Genomic DNA, 20,722 nt, shown 5'->3' with positions numbered 1-20,722 from the left:
CAGTGCTGGCGGGGATGTGGAGAGAAAGAAACTCTTATCCACTGCTGGTGGTAATGCCCTCTAGTCCAACCTCTACGGAAAGTGATATGGACATTCATCCAAAATCTGGAAATTGAGCTCCCATTTGACTCAGTTATTCTACTCCTAGGGATATACCCAAAGAACACAAGAATACAACACAAAAACCCCTTCCTCACACCTATATTTATTGCAGTACTATTCACAATAGCCAGGCTCTGGAAACAACCAAGATGCCCTTCAACAGAGGAATGGCTAAAGAAACTGTGGTACATATACACAATGAAATATTTTGCAGCCATCAGGAGAGATAAAGTCATGAAATTTTTCCATACATGGATGTCTGTGGATTCTATCATGCTGAGTGAAATAATTCAGAGGGAGAGAGAGACACACAGAATAGTCTCACTCATCTATGGGTTTTAAGAAAAATAAAAGTCATTTTTGCAACAATCCTCAGAGACAATGAGAGGAGGGCTGAAACTTCCAGCTCACTTTATGAAGCTCACCACAAAGAGTGGTGAGTGCAGTTATAGAAATAACTGCACAAAGAACTAACATAATCATGTGAATGAATGAGGGAACTGGAAATCCTGTCTGGAATACAGGTGGGGGTGGGGTGGAGGGAGATTTTGGACATTGGTGGTGGGAATGTTCAATGGTGAAGTGTTCTTTACATGACTGAAACCTAATCACAATCATATTTGTAATCAAAATGTTTAAATAAAGAAAAATATTAAAAAAATTTACCAGTGGCTATTACATTTTCCACTTCAGCTTATGCTCAAGCCTATAAGTTTTCCTAGTTTTTAGAATAAAATTAGGGGGGTCGGCTTCTACTCAGGTCAGCTTTTACTAGAGTATATAAGTCTTTATTTCCTTTGCCAGTTTAGCAAGATTGTAATTTACTTCTTGTCAAATAAAGCAGGCATTTTGTTTTATACGAGTATAAAGAAAACCTATCTTGTGTACTAGAATTTCTACTCCTACCAATAATAATTAAGACCTTATCCAAGTTTCCTGTATGAATGTTATAAGAAATGGCTTAATATATAATCCTGATCTTCAGTAAAAACAAGGATATACTACTTATCACCCAAAGGTACATACAGTAACATTACGGAAATCAAATAGGAGTAATGTAGAAGAAAGTGATACCCAAGATTTCTCAGTACAGAGGTATAAGTAAAGAGTTAGGACAGAGTTAGAACTCTTGTCCCTCTCCACTTAGCACACATCACAAAGAATGAGAATAAACAGTGTTGGCGGGGATGTGGAGAGAAAGGAACTCTTATCCACTGCTGGTGGGAATGCTGTCTAGTTCAACCTTTATGGAAAGCGATATGGAGATTCCTCCAAAAACTGGAAATCGAGCTCCCATACGATCCAGCTATACCACTCCTAGGAATCTACCCTAGGAACACAAAAATACAATACAAAAACCCCTTCCTTACACCTATATTCATTGCAGCTCTATTTACCATAGCAAGACTCTGGAAACAACCAAGATGCCCTTCAACAGACGAATGGCTAAAGAAACTGTGGTACATATACACAATGGAATATTATGCAGCTGTCAGGAGAGATGAAGTCATGAAATTTTCCTATACATGGATGTACATGGAATCTATTATGCTGAGTGAAATAAGTCAGAGAGAGAGAAAAACGCAGAATGGTCTCACTCATCTATGGGTTTTAAGAAAAATGAAAGACACCCTTGTAATAATAATTTTCAGACACAAAAGAGAAAAGAGTTGGAAGTTCCAGCTCACCTCAGGAAGCTCACCACAAAGAGTGATGAGTTTAGTTAGAGAAATAACTACATTTTGAACTGTCCTAATATTGAGAATGTACGAGGGAAATGTAGAGCCTGTTTAGGGTACAGGCATGGGTTGGGTGGGGAGGAGGGAGATTTGGGACTTGGGTGATGGGAATGTTGCACTGGTGATGGGTGGTGTTCCTTTTATGACTGAAACCCAAACACAATCATGTATGTAATCAAGGTGTTTAAATAAAAAAAAATATGCAAAAAAAAAAAAAAGAAAACAGTTTAAAGAGCTCTTTAGTTTGTGCCTCATAGTTCTATTCTATGTGATAGCATAATAAGTGTTTCCAACTACACTACATATATGTACATGTAAATACACAATCAGAAATGTGAGAACTTAAAAGAAGAATGTTTATACACTGAGGAGTATATGTGGGAATTATAGCACTCCCTGGTGAATATTACAACTAGAATATACATTAGCAGCAGAACTAAAACTTAGTGCAACAACAGGCAAACACAGACTAAATACAATAAAAGGAATAGGTGACCCAGGAATCACAATAGGCAAGTGTATATGCTGCAACCAATTTGTTGAAAAAAAAAAAGTCCATAATCCAAAAATATACAAACACCACATTGAGGTGTGTGTTGTCATAGAAACAACAAAAATACAACAAAGAAAGAAAGGAAATAGAAAACTAAAATTTTAAGCAAACATATTGACTATGTTGAAAGTTGCTTAGAACTAATAATAATTACATTAAATACATAAAAAGGACAAAATTAAATTTTGAAATATTATAAGCACAAAATTAGTAATATAAAAATGGTTGTACATGATAGCACAATGGAGCAGCGATATTATTAATGCACATGAAGTGCTATAGAAATAATTTGGTTTGAAAACCTAACAAAATAGATCAATAAAAAAGAATAGAAGTTTGATCATGTTAATTTTATAGATATAATAAAGATCTATCATTCATATATGAAATTCAGGTACACGATGGGTAAAATGGAATAACCATATATATGCATTAATAAAATTCAAAACATTTTCAAAATTCATGATAGATTATAACCCCACAGATTTTACTAAAGTGTTCCACACCATGAATTGCTCAAATTTCTGAAAACTGAGAACAAATAAGATATCTTGAAACTATAGTAAGGACTCCACCTATTGAAGTTAATCAATTTGAATAGCAAAACTTGTCACTCAAAACCTCACAAACCAGAAGTAATCTAACATTTCTCAAGCACAGAAGGAAAACAACCTAGAAACTTATTCCTAAGGAGCATATTTTTCAAGAAGGAAAGCAAAAGCATAATGCTGAATTATAACAGAAAAATAAGTAAATTTGTCACCAGCAGACACATAATAAAAATTACTCAGAAAAAGATTATAAAAGAACAAATCTACTGTAGTCACAAAAAAAGACAAGAATATACAAAAATTATAATAAAATAGTCCTTTTATATCTTTGAAGTTTTTGAAAATTTATGTTTGAAGTAGAAACAAAAATATTTACTTGTTTCTAAATAAGAAAAAGTATTAAATAATTACATAATAAATAAGGATACTAAAGAAATTCAATGTAATGGGATTTCCATACTTTATTAAATGGAGTGAATACAAGTAAATTCTGATAAGTCAGGATATTATATAAGATATAATGAAGTCATTAACAAAAATTTAAAAAATGCATTCAAATGTACACATTAAAATAGAATTCTAAAAGTTATTAAAGACATACAGAAAAATAAGTAAAAATAATAAAAAATTAGAAAAAATAGGAAACCAAAGTAGCATGCATTTTCAACTTTATGAACACTAAATACAAAATTCTAAACACATCAAATGTAAATTATTTAAATATATAAATTGAAAGACAAAGCCTGGTAGAATGTGTTAAAAACATAATATTCTTCAGTGTCTTCTCGAACTTACTTTAAATGTGATGATAAAGGAAGGTTAAAATGAAATCCTAGACAAAAGTTTCCTACAAATATTTCTCAGAGAAGATATAACAGGTTACCTAAAAATCAACTAAAGATTTGAAAGAAAGTAAACACTTCAATATGGATAGTTTACAACAATTAAAATCCAATCACAAAGAAAACCTGACCATCTTAAATTTGTCTATACAAAACAACAAAACTATAAAATATCTCAAACAAAACTCATATAAACATACAAAAATAAAAGTAGTGTTGAAACCATCAATACTATACTTTGCACCTAGTACATACGAGGCATAGGAGTATCAATTGAAAATGCAGTACTGAAAGAAAAAAGGAATTTGCTGGCCCTTGAGAAACTAATGGTTTCCTGGAAAAGATAAATATTCATTAATGATTTTAACTTGCTAATATCAAAATATTAAGAAGATAATCTCTAACAAACCATGAGTTTAAATGTGGTGGTGGTTCAGCCTGAAGTTTAAATATTCTATGGTTGAAAAAAGTCTATCACTAACAGTTTCATAAATCACACTGGTTATGATAAACAAATTATAAAAGATGAAAATAAAGCCTCTATAGCATAATGACAAATATCTTAATTAAATATAAAAGGTACTATACTTTGTGGGAAGATACACTTAATAGTAACAATAAATTGAGTGATATTAAGTATTGAGAAAAATAGAATCTATGGTCCATTTGTTATATTTTCTAGAGAAAGTTAAGACTTTATTTAGCTCAGTTTAGTCCACAATGCCTACCTAAATTTGGTTCACAACTCACAAGCAAGAACAAAAATATCCAATGTCTTTAATTCATTTGTCTCTCTCAGTAACACAATTTACACTGTCCTTAATTTTCCTCTCACTCTCCAGGTTTACCTGCGTGAATGATGGAAAATTAAAACAGTGTAATATAAATAAATTTTGTTGATATACACAGGAGAGTAAATGTAAAACATTCCAAAGTGGTAGAAACCATAGAGCTTAAAACAGAAAAATATATTCTGACTTACCACTGTGAATATCTGATGCTTTCTTCTTTTAGCCAGGTCAATTATGTTTACTCCATTGTAATAAAGGTTTTCAATACATCCATGGAAGTTTTTCTTTAGAAAGGTCCCTGGTTTGCCTGGTACTGGAATTCCTCCAAAACTAAGCTTTATACAGAGAAAAATAATACATCTTCGTTATAAGTGCTGAAAGACTTTGAAAGCAACATTATTTCAGTATATTCAATTGTATACAAAGCCAAGTTGCTCAAATAATTAAAGATATCACTTGTTTATGAATTAAAATCAATACTGATTATTCCATGCATAAATAACTGTAATTGCCTGATTTTTTTTAGATATTTTACAAAACTATTTTACTTCCTTTCTGAACCAGTTTGGTTATAAGTACAATAATTTACAAATGGAGAGAAAAATAAAATAATATTTGTATGTTCATCTGTTATAGACACATCTGATAGAAATAAAGACATGGAACAAAGTTTCCTTTTAGTCAGTTGATCCAGCCCTAATTTACTTTATTATTATTTATTATTTTGTTATTATTTATTTATTATATATTGTTTTATTTATTTATTTATTTATTTATTATTTTATTGTTTTTGGCCCCACACGGTGACGCTCAGGGGTTACTCCTGGCTATGCGCTCAGAAATCGCTCCTTGCTTGGGGGATTATATGGATAGTTTGGGATTGAACCGAGGTCCGTCCTGGGTCAGCCGCTTGCAAGGTAAAACGCACTTCCACTGCACCATCGCTCTGGCCCCAAGCCCTAGTTTTAAAGTCTGTGTTGCATGTAAGAAATATACCGATCAGATAAGGGGCTAATATCCAAACTATATAAGGCACTGACAGAAATTTACAAGAAAAATCATCTAATACCATCAAAATGGGGAAGAGAAATGAACAGACAATTTAATAAAGAAGAAATAAAAATGGCCAAAAGGCACATGAATAAATGCTCCACATCACTAATCATCAGGGAGATGCAAATCAAAACAACTATGAGGTACTATATCACCCCACAGAGATTGACACACAAAAAATGAGAACAAACAGTGTTGGCAGGGATGCAGAGAGAAAGGAACTCTTATCCCCTGCTGGTGAGAATGCCATCTAGTCCAACCTTTATGGAAAACTATATGGAGGTTCCTCCAAAATCTGGAAATTGAGCTCCCATACGATACAGCTATACCACTCCTAGGTATATACCCTAGGAACACAAAAATATAATATAAAAATCCCTTCCTTACACCTATATTCAATGCAGCACTATTTACTATAGCAAGACTCTGGAAACAACCTAGATGCCCCTCTACAGATGAATGGCTAAAGAAACTATGGTACATATACACAATGGAATATTATGCAGCCATCAGAATAAATGAAGTCATGAACTTTTCCTATACATGGATGTACATGGAATCTATTATGCTAATTGAAATAAGTCAAAGAGAGAGAGAAAGACGCAAAATGGCCTCACTCATCTATGGGTTTTAAGAAAACTGAAAGACACTTTTGCAATAATTTTTAAAGACAAAAGAGAGGAGGGCTGAAAGTTCCAGCTCACCTCATGAAGCTCACCACAAAGAGTGATGAGCTTAGTTAGAGAAATAACTACATTGAGAACTATCCTAACAATGAGAATGTATGAGGGAAATAGAAAGCCTGTGTAGAGTACAGGCAAGAGTGGGGTGGGAAGGAGGAAGAATTGGGACATTGGTGATGGGAATGCTGCACTGGTGATGGGGGATATTCTTTACATCACAGAAACCCAACCACAGTCATGTTTGTAATCAAGGTATTTAAATAAAAATAAAAAATATTACAGTAAAAAAAGAAAAGTGTGTTATTGCAAAGTATGCTGATTAAATAGTAGGCAGACTAGACATAATCATGGAACTCATTTCTGTGTGTTTCTCTGGCATCTAATATCAGTAAATAGTGATTATTAAAAGTTTTTTAAACGACAGAAACTGTAACTACACTAAAAAACATTGGGAAAAAAGAAATATAATGCTAAGCTTATTTCCAAGTTATTTTCTATAAAAATAAAATGGAAGGTCATTAATTATCTTGCTAATTTTTTAAAAAAATGAACAATATAACAGTCAAGCTTGTTAATGATGGAACTTAGTAATCATCTGTTTTAAAATTAAAAATAAATGATATCCTAATTGAAAATACTATATTAACTGATTTATTGTAAAGCAATACAAAAATACGCCATAATCTATACTTGCAGACAACTCACTGAATTACTGTTTATTTGAATGGTAAAATAGAGTCATAGCCAGTTATGCTCATGGCTTACTCCTAGCTCTGTGCTTAGAGATCACTCGTGAGATCGTAGGGGACCATATGTGCTGCTGAGGACCTAACCAAAGTTTACCATATGCAAGGCAAGCACCGTTCTTTTGTACTATTCCCATGGTTCCAGCACACTGAATTATTATTTTGAGTTAGACATAGAAAAATCTCACTCATTAATGAGATCTATTAAAAAAAAGGTAGACAATAAAGAGAAGGGCCAGGAGGACCCAGTCATGATAGGAAGATTGCCACAACTAGTGGAGCATTGCAGTTAGGGGAGAGCAGGGACCATTTGTGACAATGATAGTTGGAAATGATCACTCTAGACAAGAACTGTGTGTCAAATAAAGTGATATACTGCAAGAGCGATAGCTCAGGGACAGGGCGTTTGTTTTGCAGGCGGCCGACATGGGTCAGATCTGGGTTTGATCAGGTCCTGAGCCTGCCAGAAAGGATTTCTGAGCGCAGAGCAATCCCTGAGTGCTGCTGGGTGTGGCCCCAAAACAAAAACAAACAAACAAAAAAGAATAAAGTGTTATCCACAATACTCCTTCATTAACCAAATGCAAACCACAGTGCCTAAAAAAAGGTGGGGGGAGTGAGGGAGAGAGAAAAAAGAAAGAATAAATTGCCTGCCCCAAAGGCAGGCAGGGGGTAGGGGGAAAGGAAACTGAACAGGGGACATTGTTGGTGGGAAACATCCAAGAGAGAAGGATGTTGTACGTTGTAAGTCTGAAACTCAATCATAAAAAACTTTGTAATTCTGGTGTTTAAATTAAAGGGGAATAAACGCCTAGATTTGTCTCTAAGGAAAAAAGTAGGTTTGTGTGTGTGTGTGTATGTTTTTCCTTTTATTTTATTTAAAATGACTAATACCTTTGTAGATACTCTGATAAACTCTGGAGCATACCAATGTTTTTATTAAATATACAAATACTTTGAAACATAAATATATATAGTTAATTTTCCCTATGTATTTATAATAATATATGTTTTAAAATTTGACTTTTAAATAAAGCCTTTTATATTTTTTAAGATTCATATTTTAAAAGATTCAGGTTTTTTGTTTCAAAATCTAGAAATCAATTTTTATGTTCATGAAAACTTTGAAAAGTTAATAGAAAGTTTTTCTTATGCTCTGTAATTTCACATATGCATTACCCATATTTATCAGCAATGGCATAGCTATTATAATGAGTAAACGTATATTGACATACAGAATCATTCAGCATTCATAGTTTTCCTTTAGATCACTCAGGATTTCAGATATTCAGTAAGTTTAGACAAAGACATAATGACATATTTATACTATTTCAGAATCCCAGGATAGTATCATTGCCCAACAAAACTTCCATTCTTTGCCCATTTATTTTACCACTTTATCACTAACACCTTGTTTATCTTATTCTTTAATTTTAACTTGGCATGAGTGTCTAATGGTCGTAATCATAAAACATGCCACTATATCAAATTGGTTTAGAGATATAGATTATTTGTGAAATAAGTATGACAGAAATATAGATCTTTTTACAGAGATGAATACTTAGAAATATGGATTAAGGTTTCACCATTTTTGTTATGACTTGATAGCGTTTTTTTGGTGATTTTATTCTGGATAAAAATTTTTGTTTTGTGACTTCACTATTTATCAGCAATCTACAGTCAAAAAATTTTCATATTTACAAATTTTGGTCAGCTATGAAAGAATCTACTATAAACGTGCTGGATATGTTATTATTTATTTTTATAATTTCAATATAAAATTAATTACATTATTTATCTGTTGTGTTTATAGTTATAAATCTACAAAAGTTATTTTAAATATAATATTTTTGAGTTAGAAATATTATAATCCAGAGTATTATTTGAAAAAGAAAGACAAAAACCACCTTCCTTTAAATCGTTCTAAAGAAGATTTTGAAGCACTTTGAGGAGAGAGGATTTTCAGAAGTTAAATTATGGAATATGCTGCATATTTCAAATGTTCAATCAATTAACACCATTTTCTCCTTTTTCTCATAATAATAATGTTTGTGAGTCTATCAAACTTGCAATGAGGTCAGCTTGACATCAGGGCTATACTCAGCTGGGAGGAAAATAGATTGGTGTTGACTGTGGAAAATGACAGCATAGAAAGTTCTTAGCTGCTTGGTTCAGAGTGACTAGATAATCAAAGTTTCCTTACTTAATGCTTAAGAGTGTCTAGAGATTTTTCAGAACTTTCAAATAAGTCTAATACACCTGTATACTCAGTAACTAAGAATTCAACTTAATTCAACTCAGTAAGGACGCTGTTACATAGAAATAGCCCCAAATTTCACAGGGTAAAAAATGTAGTCCCACAAGCCCTGGATATACTTGTGTTTTATTTGTTGTTGGTTTTTTTTTTTTTTAATTTTGTTTGGAGACTGTACCCAGCTGTCAGGTCTTACTCCTAGCTCTTCACTCAGTGATCACTCTTGACAGGACTCTGGGGGACCATATGTGATACCGGGAATTCAATCTGGTTCGGCTAGGTGCACCATGTCTATCCACTGAATTATCACTCTTGCCCCTATAATTATGATTTTGGCCAAAATACCAAGACTCCTCACCTAATTAATCACTAAGTTTATTACAAGACTATCCTACAAAACTCTGAATACCATAAATTCACAGGATCATCTATTCATTAAAAAAGAAAGCAGAGAACTTTAAAATTTCAAAGCTTCCAATCACAAGATTACTTTTCTAGACAACCAAAATCTCTGCATGGCATTTTTAAAATTTCCCTCATTCACATAACATAAAATGCCTTTATCATTCTCAACAGTTAGAAAATACCAGGAATTTGGGGGACTATAAACTAAGAATTGTCCAAGAACAATAACTATATATGAGAAATACATTTCAATCATCTAAATTGCCAAATATATGTTTCTTATAATTCATAGCATCACCTCTGGCCACTCAAACACAGTATAAAGCAAACTGTTGAGAATGCGCGTGCCACAAATAAAATTAAATGTATCAATGTCTGCTAGTAGGATTTAGAAGCATGAGAGAGTTCAAACCTCACAACTTAAGATCCCAAAAGAATCACTGGAGGGAGTCCATAACACACGATATTTTATTTAATATTTCTCCAGAATCAGGGGCAAGAAGCCCCTTTCATCCTTAAGTTTCATCCTTAAGTCCTTAATATGCCTAGAAAGGAAGAACAGCAGGAAAAGAGAAAACTCTACTCTAACCAATTATTTACAGAGTAGAACACTGTCCTTACTGTGTAGTGATAGAATGTCTCAGGATAGTAAGTACTGGAATAGGGGAAACTTGGGCTTCAGAAGAGGTGCAAATGGAAGGACAATGCTATGACAGAATTGAATAGGATCCTAAGGATACATGTTAGGTGTTCTCTTCAAAATAGACCCACAAGTCTCCTGTTTTTATTTATTTATTTATTTATTTATTTATTTATTTATTTATTTATTTATGTATTTATGTATTTATTTATTTATTTATTTATTGGCCTGCAACTGGCAGTTTGTAGAGCTTACTCCTGTGCTCAGGGATCACTCTTGTCTGGTCTCAGGACCAGAAATCACATCTTAGTCAATCTCTTACTCATGTTATCTCCTACTCATGTTATCTTCTCATCTGCAGCCTCCTACAGTTTGATATAAATTCCATTGTTATCATTTATCACCAAGTTACATTTTTCTATCAGGAAAATTGGAGCTACTGAAGTTATATTCAACAAGGAGGAAGCAGCAAGGTTGCATTTCTAGACATGTAACTTTAAATTGCTTTACATTTATCTCTGACCACTTTAAAGTTATTAAACATTTAAGATGACAATTGTCTATTTTATAGATAATTTTATTATCAGATGTTATAATGGGAAATATTTGCCTAATATTTTTATGTTTTTTCTACACATATACCATTTACTTTTCTAATTGTATTTTATTAAAATATATGCATCTCTTGTAATTTAGACCTCTTAATTCACCATTTGTAATTGATATTGCTCAGATATCTGTACATATAATTTCAGTTGACTTATCAAAATTTATCCACCAATTAAACTTTTTATTAAATTATGCTTTGCCCATTAAATTATACTTGGTTCAAGGCTGTATTTGACCTTGAATACTGAAAATATTGTTACTATTATTCACAAAATGTAAATACTCTTCATTTTCCAGCTACTCTTCTATTTAGTTCAGTCAGCATCTGAGTACTTTTCAAGTTCCCAGTATTGTTTTTTCTCAGTGAACCCTACCCATGAAATCACTCATCTTGAAAAATGGAAAGCCCTGGACTAATTTACTTCATTGAATGGAGGCACTCCAATAAGAATATTGCTTATTATATCTATTTTAAAGGGAAAATGTTTTGTAGTATTTATATTATTGTTATTTTTATTGTTGTGCACATCTATTGAGCATAGTTTATTTTTGAGAAGTAAAGTTGTAATCTTTTAATGTTTGCCTTTATATATTGCTCTTAATTTTTTGTTTGTTTTTGGTGTTTGGTTTTTGGGTCACACCCGGCAGCTCTAATCTTTTATTCACTTTGTATAAACTTATGTCCCCTCCCCAACTCCTACATTGAAAAGAAGCTATTTCTTCAATGTTTTTATAAGCCACATATATCTCATGTCTGTTTATTATTTTTAATTTATTGTCATTATTTAGTTTTTAGATGATCATAGCTTACCTATGCTATGCATACTGGAATCACTTCTAGTAGAACTCATGGTACTATGTTGTGCAGGAGAATAAATATGAGCCCACTGTAGACCGAGCAAGTGTACTGTACTATCACTGTGTCCCTGGTGTCAAGTTACTAAAAATGTGGGAATAATTACTTTGTAGGGAATTTCAATGACTTTCAATTTTATTTCCCCAATTAACTAGTATCATGTAATTCTTTTTGATCCTAAGGTTTTTATTATAGTTTTATTATGCTTTTATATATCACCTGCTATTGTTTATAAAGTTGAATTTGGAGATAATTACTATTATTATCTAGTTTGATTGAGCACATATTCATATTGCTTTCCCTTAGGCACATATATGTATGTCATCAAGTATAATTTGTTCTGAATGTTGATTATATAAACTATAATTTAATCACTTGTCCTGTTTTTCCTCCTTGGAATTTTTTTTTTTTGGTTTTTGCGGCCACACCCATTTGATGCTCAGGGTTTACCCCTGGCTAAGCACTCAGAAATTGCCCCTGGCTTGGGGGGAACATATGGGACACTGGGGAATCAAACCGTGGTCCTTCCTTGGCTAGCACTTGCAGGGCAGACACCTTACCTCTAGCGACACCTCCTTGGAACTTTTAAAAAAAATTTTACCATGTGGAAATATGTTACAATATTGTATAAGTTTGTGAATTATATTAGTATCTATTATCCAACTTTTTACAGCAAAGTAGTTAAAAGTACCATCTCTAGGATGCCTTGAGCTCAAAATAAGCCCAGATCCAATTTGTTTTATTGTGAGACATTGATCATAATTGTTTATTCTATTTGACTTTTTTTTTTCTTTTTAGAAAAGAGGAATATGGGGATGGAGAGGTGGCACAAGCGGTAGGGCATGCACTAACTTGCATGCACTAACCTAGGACAAACCTCGGTCAGATCCCCCAGCTTCCCATATGGTCCTCCCAAGCCAAGGCCAATTTCTGAGCGCTTAGCCAGGAGTAACCCCTGAGCATCAAATGGGTGTAACCCGAAAAACCAAAAAAAAAAATTTAGTGCCAGAATTATGATTCAAACTTAATAGAGCCAACAAATACTTATTGCATAACATTTTTGATAAAAAATTTTTGAAAAGCATTTATTTGTCTTGCCGTTCTTTTTGTTTATCATGTTGCTATATTTTCATACTTGTTCGCTCTTAGCAAACTGAATTGCATGTAGCAGCCACAAAATCAAGTGTTACATCATAATATTTTACTCGAAGTACTGGTAATATTTACCATCTGGCAACCTGAAGTATTTGTTTGGTATACAGGCATATTCCAACTGGATGAATCCCAGGAGAAAGGCTGCTTTGATATTTATTGTATGAATTCCATCTTCTGCAACTTTAGCTCCTTTGATTCCAGTCTCCTCTTTTGTTTTATATTAGTTTGGCTATTTTGCAATTTTTGGTTCTACTGCCATAGCAGTATCTTTATTAGATTTGTGTGTGTGTGCGTGTGTATGTTTATGACTTTATTTAAACAATGTGATTACAAACATAATTGTAGTTCGGTTTTAGTCATACAAAGAACACCCCCCCATCACCAGTGCAACAGTCCCATCACCAATGCCCCTGATCTCCCTCCTCCCACATCAACTACTTGTATTTGAGACAGGCATTCTACTTCTCTCACTCAATAACATTGCCATGATAGTTGTTAGTGTAGTTATTTTTCTAACTACACTCACCACTCTTTGTGGTGAGCTTCTTATCATGAACTGGTCCTTCCAGCCCTCATCTCTGTGCATTATAAGAATATTTTCTTTATTTTTCTCAAAACCCATTGATTACTGAGATTATTCTGTGTCTTTCATATCTCCCTCTGGCTTAATTCATTTGGCATAACAGTTTCCATGTAAATCCATTAATTGGAAAATATCATGAGTTCCTTTATCCTGATGGCTGCATAATATTCCATTGTGTACATGTACCACTATTTATTTAGTCATTCATCTGTTGAAGGGTGTCTTGGTTGTTCCAGAGTCTGGTTATATAAATAGTGCTGCAATGAAAATAGATGTGAGGAAGAGATTTTTTATTGCATTTTTGTGTTCCTAGAGTATATCCCTAGGAGTGGTATAGATGGATCATATGGAAGTTCAATTTTCAGTTTTTTGAGGAATATCCATATTGTTTTCCATAAACGCTGAACTAGACAGCATTCCCACAAGCAAGGAATAAGAGTTCCTTTCTCCACATATTCCTGCCAGCACTGATTGTTCTTGTTCTGTGTGCCAGTCTCTGTGGTGTGAGATGCTATCTCATTGTTGTTTTGATTTGCATCTCCCTGATGATTATGATGTGGGACATTTTTATGTGCCTTTTGACCATTTGTATTTCTTCTTTGGCAAAGTGTCTGTTCATTTCTGCTCTCCATTTTTCTGATAGGGTTAGATTTATTTTTTAATGTTATGTTCTGTCAGTACCTTGTATATCTTAGATATTAGCCCCTTGCCTAATGGGTATTGAGTGAATAGCTTCTCCCACTCTGTGGGTGAGTTTTGTATCCAAGGTACTATTTCCTTCAAAAGACAGAAGAAGCTTCTCAGCTTAATATAATACCATCTGTTTAACTCTGCTTCCACTTGTTTGAAGAGTGCTGCTTCCTCCTTAAAGATGCCTATAGTCTCAATGTCATGGAGTGTTTTACCTAGGTATTGTTCTATAAACCATTTGGGTTTAGGTCTGATATCAAGTCTTTAATCCTTTTGTATTTGACCTTTGTGCATGCTGTTAGATGAAGGTCTGAGTTTGTTTTTTTTGCAAGTGGATAAGCAGTTTTGCAAACACCACTTGTTGAAGAGGCTTTCCTTGCTCCAGTTTGCATTTCTTGCCCCTTTATCAAAAATTGATTGATTGCATGTCTGAGGAACATTATCTGAATACTCCAGTCTATCCCACTGATCTAAGGCTCTCTCTTTATTCCAAAACCATACTGTTTTAATGACTATAACTTTGCAATACAATGTAAAGCTGAGGAAAGTGATGTCCTTCACATTCCTTTTCCAAAGGGTTGTTTTAGCTATTAGTGGGTGTTTATTATTCCAAATGAATTTCAGGAGTGTTTGTTCCACTTTTGAAGAATGTCATGGGTATCCATAGAGGGAACATATTATATCTGTACAATATTTGGAGAGTATTGACATTTTAATGATGTTAGTCCTCCCAATCCATGAGAACAGTATGCATCTCCATTTCCTTTTGTCCTCTTTTATTTATTGAATCAGGCTTTTGTAGTTTTGTAGTTTGTATAGGTCCTTTACATCTTTAAGTGACACTAATGTGAATGACATTATTTTAATGTCCATTTCTTCTCTATAATTATTAGTGTATAAGAAGGACATTGATTTTTGTGTTAATTTTTTAGGCTGCCACTTTGCTATATGAATCTATTGTTTCTAGAAGCTTTTTGTGAAGTCTTAAGGGTTTTCTAAGAAATCAAAGAAGTGGAAATAAAAAAAAAACAATCAAAAAGATCAACGGAAGCAAAAGTTCATTCTTTGAAAAAAATAAAAAAGTTTGATAAACCACTAGCAAATTTCACAAAGAAACAGAGTGAGAGAAAGTTAATAAATCAAATTAGAAATGCAAAGGGGGAAATCTCTACAGATACCACAAAGATTAAAAGGGTAATAGAGACTACTTTGAGGAAATCTATGCACAAAATTTGAGAATCTGGAAGAAATGGATAATTCCTTGAACTCATAATCAATCTTCTATAGTTAAACCAGGATTTGTAGCATATCTAACCAGACCCATCACTAAGGAGGAAATTAAAATGATAATCAAGAGTCTCCCTCAAAACAAAAGCCCAGCCCCAGATGGATTCAATAATGAATTCTTTCAAACCTTTTTAGAGGAAATACTACCAATCCTTTTCAAGGCTCTTTCATAAAATTGAAGAATCAGGAACACTCCCAAATAGTTTTTATGAAGCTAACATCACTCTGATATCAAAGCCAGACAGAGATTCTGCCAAAAAAGAAAACTACAGACCAATACCCTGATGAATACAAATGCAAAGATCCTCAACAATATTCTGGCAAATGGGATCCATCAAGTAGGTCATATGCCAAGACCAAATAGGTTTCATTCCAGGAATGCAAGGATGGTTTAACAAACCAAGTAACCAAGTGATCATATTAAAAGATGCTTAGTATGCATTGGATAAGGTCTAACACCCATTCTTGATAAAAATTATCATCAAGATGGGAATGCAAGAAACTTTTCTCAATATAGTCAAAGCCATTTACCACAAGTCAATGCAACTGTTATTGTCAATGGAGATACTCTAAAATCGTTTCCTCTAAAATCTGGTACAAGAGAAGGCTGCCTTCTTTCACCACTCCTATTCAACATAGTGCTGGAAGTTCTTGCCATAATGATTAGGCAAGAAAAAGATAACAAGGGCACCCAGATAGAAAAGGAAGAACTCTCAAGCTCTCACTATTTGCAGATGACATGATACTATATTTCCTGAATTTTTTGTTGTCCTATTAACAGAATTCCCGTTCTGAAAACATTTTTTTGGTCTGACTTAAATTCCTTTTTCAACTGTGATAAAACCCAGTACTGTCTTTATCCACCTCCCTCCCTCCCTCCCTCCCTCCCTCCCTCCCTCCCTCCCTCCCTCCCTTCCTTCCTTCCTTCCTTCCTTCCTTCCTTCCTTCCTTCCTTCCTTCCTTCCTTCCTTCCTTCCTTCCTTCCTTCCTTCCTTCCTTCCTTCCTTCCCTTACTTTATCTAATGTTTTCTTTTCTTCATTTGTTTTGAGAATGCTCAGGGCATATTCCTGGCTCTATGATCAGAGATCATTCTCAATGGGCTTGAAGGACATATAGGGTTCGGTAGATGGAACCTGGAGAGGTTCTTGCAATAAAAGTTTTCTACCAACTGTACCTCTTTGGACCCACAGTCCCAACATTTTTGGGGGTTGGTTTTGAAAATCTGTCTTTGCTTAGAGATTCCTCTAATCTGTGCTCAAAAATGCTGTGGTAGGCTTGGTAAACAATATGGGTTGTTAGGGATCAAACTTCGGTCTGCTGTATCCAAGCCAAGTGCCATACTTGTGGTACTATCATTCTAACCTCACAAAATCCGAAATCATAATCACTATAGATATATTGATTCTACTCAAGCTCTTTGTATGTTTGTTCCTTTCAAGTACACTCAGTGACTTAGACACAGAACAGGAGTAGAAAACTTGTTTCAGTTTAACAGAAATTCTATCCTTTTTTAAATGGTTAAGTCCAAAATTCTCAAAACCCACTAATCTCAGGAAATCTGGGTGCACATACATTTAGAAATCTTGTGGAACCCCACTATGGGTAAAAACAAGGTAATATACAATTACAGCATATTTTCTCAATATTTTTTTCAATTTTTTTCAGCTTCTCTAATTTTCTCAGAACAATCTATGCTATTAAATAGGTTTTGTTATTATGACTATATTTGGGTAATACAAATAGTATTAGGGAATGGTTTTATTATTGTTGTCCCTAATCAAATTCTGATAATTAGTTTTGGGGCAATTAGGGGGCATTTTTGGGCAACTTTGCAGTTTAATAATACAATATCATGTGCCCTATGGCTAGATACGTATTTTCTTTATTGTGCAACCTAGCATTGGAATTAGTAACTCTAATACCCAGTTGGGCTCTTCATTTTAGAGACTTTTTTTAATGAATCTCAGAAGAAACACTGTAAGCTATTTTATTCCAATAAGATTTGTTCCACAAAAGTAAAGCAAGATCCTTAACATGGCAGACAGAAACTACTGAAAGTAACTGGGCAGTATATGATTTGTCATCTTTTTTATCCAATCTCCTTGGACATCAAGATCTGCCTTTGAATATTTGGCACGTCAATTCCTCTGAAATGCCACCAGTTTCACATAATCTTGACATAGCAGTAATACCGATGCCTGATGAACTTCTTGGTCCTTTCTTTGACAGTTGGGACTTCATGAGTGGTCTAATGGTGGCCATGTTACCTTCTCCATCACTATCCATGCTACTTCTCCATTTCTTTATGTTCTCTATGGATTCCACAAGACAATTCTTCTAAACAGTTTTTTATAAACAGACTCAGCAAACATTGTGAGCTGACAAGTCAGTTTTTCTCAATATATTTAAAATTTTTTGAATAAATTTATGATATGTTTATATTAGGACATTTTTGGATTAAAGAATAGAGCAAATATTTTAATAGTTAAGTATTTTGCTTGTTGGAAATCCTAAGTTTAGTATTATTAGACACCCAAGTGACAGGTGATTACTGTTGAACAAACAAGCACTTTAAAACTCTCAGAAGTCACCCTCTAATTTGAAACTTCTTTGCTAGAGAAGAAACATAGGAGTTTTTTAAAGAAAAAGTTAAACAATAATAGTTAACTACTTCAGCCCTTTTAAACTATTGCACCTAGTAATTACTTGACTAAGCAGTCTTGCAACTGCTTGAAGTACAAAAAGTATTCTCAGTTTCTTCTATCTTTAGGGTGACTCACAAACTCATAGGTGTGATAAATAGCCAACTCTATACATGCCTTAAATATGTGGATAAGATTGTAAAAATATATTTTTTCAAAGGGGAATAATAGAACTTTATTTCTAATATTCCATTATTTTACTTGTAACTCCTTAAATATTTATATTAAGGGTATGTGGACCTCCATCTGTACTTTTATAGCAAGCCTTGCAATTACTGGCATAGGGATTGACTAATTTTAGAGTATTTTATTGGAGATTATTATAGTTTAGTCCATTTCAGCCAGAGTCAAAATACTTTATTAGTCACTTTTACTAAAAGTGATGAATTAAAATCTATTATACCTTCTTCTTAGATCAGCTAAAATTAAACAAAAAATAATTCTATCATTTCATTTTTAGTCCATGCTATTAAAAATCAATATTTGAGGGTAAGTATACTAGAGTTAAAATAGTTTTCTATCACTTTGAACACAATATGTATACCATTAGTCTATGTTTTAAAGGAGACATTATATGGTATTCCCAAGTCATAAAACATGAAAAAAACATCAATTTTGAAGTTCCACAAATATCAACACTCTATAAATGTAAACTGGAAAATAAATATGAATGGCCCCTACACAATGTGCTGTCCAGTCTTACATATACACGGAAGCCAGGAAAGGATAAAAATTATTGCTGATGTTCAAGGGACCAATATTCTGTCAGAAAAAAAACTATCCTAAAAGGAGCTCCTCACAGACTTGGGGTCAAGTCTTATTTCAGTTTCTTAGTAGTCATTGGTGACTACTCAGGGTGAGAAATTGCTTAGTGTTTGATTTGTTTGTTATATAGAACTATAATCTCTTTGATAAGGCTATTTTAGGGGTGAATCACAAAATGATACACAAAGAAGTTGCACTATTTAGTTTTCTATTTTTCCCTTTTATATCTACTTTTTATCTCCCATTTTTCATTTTATATTTTATTTTCTCTCACATTAGTTCCTCTGTTAGCCGAGCAACTGAGTTCCAAAGGAGGAAAAAAAATCAATAACAATTATTCTACCACCTGATCTAAAAAACAATTTCCCCGGTGCTCTGTAGTTATTTTGAACACCAAATAAATAGTTGTATCGTGTCTAGCCATTCCTTTAATCACATCTCAGCTTTAAAAGAAGGGTCCATTAGACACTGTCTAAGAAAGAAAGAATAGCAGTAAGGTGGCCTCTAAGCACGAGAAACATATTAGGATCTTCTTATGGGAAAAAAAAGTAGGTCATGTGTTGATGGCTCTTAAAGTTCACGCAAATAAATGCTCTTCATCTACTTAATAAGTTTTCTTTAGTGTGTACCATGAGTTAAACACAATTCCATAGAAATAAACAAAATTAGGGGCCGGGTAGGTGGCGCTGGAGGTAAGGTGTCTGCCTTGCAAGCGCTAGCCAAGGAAGGACCGCGGTTCGATCCCCCGGCGTCCCATATGGTCCCCCCAAGCCAGGGGCGATTTCTGAGCACATAGCCAGGAGTAACCCCTGAGCGTCAAACGGGTGTGGCCCAAAAACCAAAAAAAAAAAAAAAAGAAATAAACAAAATTAGAAAAAATATATCTCACATAAATTAAATACTATGATCAGGGTAGATATGAATAATATACCTTCATGAAGGTATGAAGCTATAAGTTTACAGTACTAAAATATAATGATGCATAAATAATTATCAAACAGTACATTATAAAATTAAAAATTACGTTGAATAACTGATCAATATAAGTAGGACAAGTACTTTTCAAATATTTGTCCACTAATTGGTGCTGGCTTACTAGTATAGAACATCTGAAAATCACTAGTCTACCACCAAGTCTGTAACTTCAGGTATATAGATCAGTATGTAGGATGGTAGTGGTCTATAGATTTAATAAACTTGAATGCTAAATTAGAGCATGCAGTTTCAAAAACAGACATGACAAATATCTATTGCTACATATCTTGTTTATTTTTTGAGCTACACTTAAGTGCTACTCAGGAGGTATTCCCATCTTAAAAAATAGGAGGTAATTCTGATAGTGTTTAGTAATCATGTGGTACCATAGATCTAAATGGAGTTGGCCTCATGAAATTCAAGAGCAATAAACGCTGTGCTCTCTCTCTAAACTCTCAAAATAGTTCTTTTGGAATTACACAAATTTCCAAAGCATGTTAATTTTCTTTTGTTGTTGCTGTTGTATTAAGCTTATATACACAATTCGTGTGCTTGCTCTATCATTGAGAAATTCCCCCAGCCTCCAAATATTTGGTATCTATATATGTGTATGTGGTTTGCTTTTGTTTTTAAATAGAGACACTTTCAGTAGATTCAAGTCTAATCTTTGGTACTTAAACCTATAGTGTTGCTTCAACTTGAAGGTATTCTAGGACCACTAGGAATTACGTCCAGTAGTG

The 20,722-nt window shown here is 33.5% G+C and overlaps 1 protein-coding gene across 1 annotated transcript in view; it reads right to left on the bottom strand.

Annotated features, from left to right (window-relative positions):
* Window positions 1-20,722, bottom strand: part of CNTNAP5 (contactin associated protein family member 5) — a 939,273-nt gene that overhangs the window by 476,708 nt on the left and 441,843 nt on the right. The window contains exon 7 of the mRNA XM_049773789.1: window positions 4,770-4,913. Within this exon, the coding sequence (XP_049629746.1) occupies window positions 4,770-4,913 (144 nt within the window). The remainder of the gene's footprint in view (window positions 1-4,769; window positions 4,914-20,722) is intronic.

Source organism: Suncus etruscus, chromosome 5, assembly GCF_024139225.1.
Source record: "Suncus etruscus isolate mSunEtr1 chromosome 5, mSunEtr1.pri.cur, whole genome shotgun sequence".
In the NCBI taxonomy this organism is placed as follows: Eukaryota; Metazoa; Chordata; class Mammalia; order Eulipotyphla; family Soricidae; genus Suncus; species Suncus etruscus.
The sequence above is the reverse complement of the archived record's forward strand: the minus strand, read 5'-3'. Positions and strand labels throughout refer to the sequence as shown.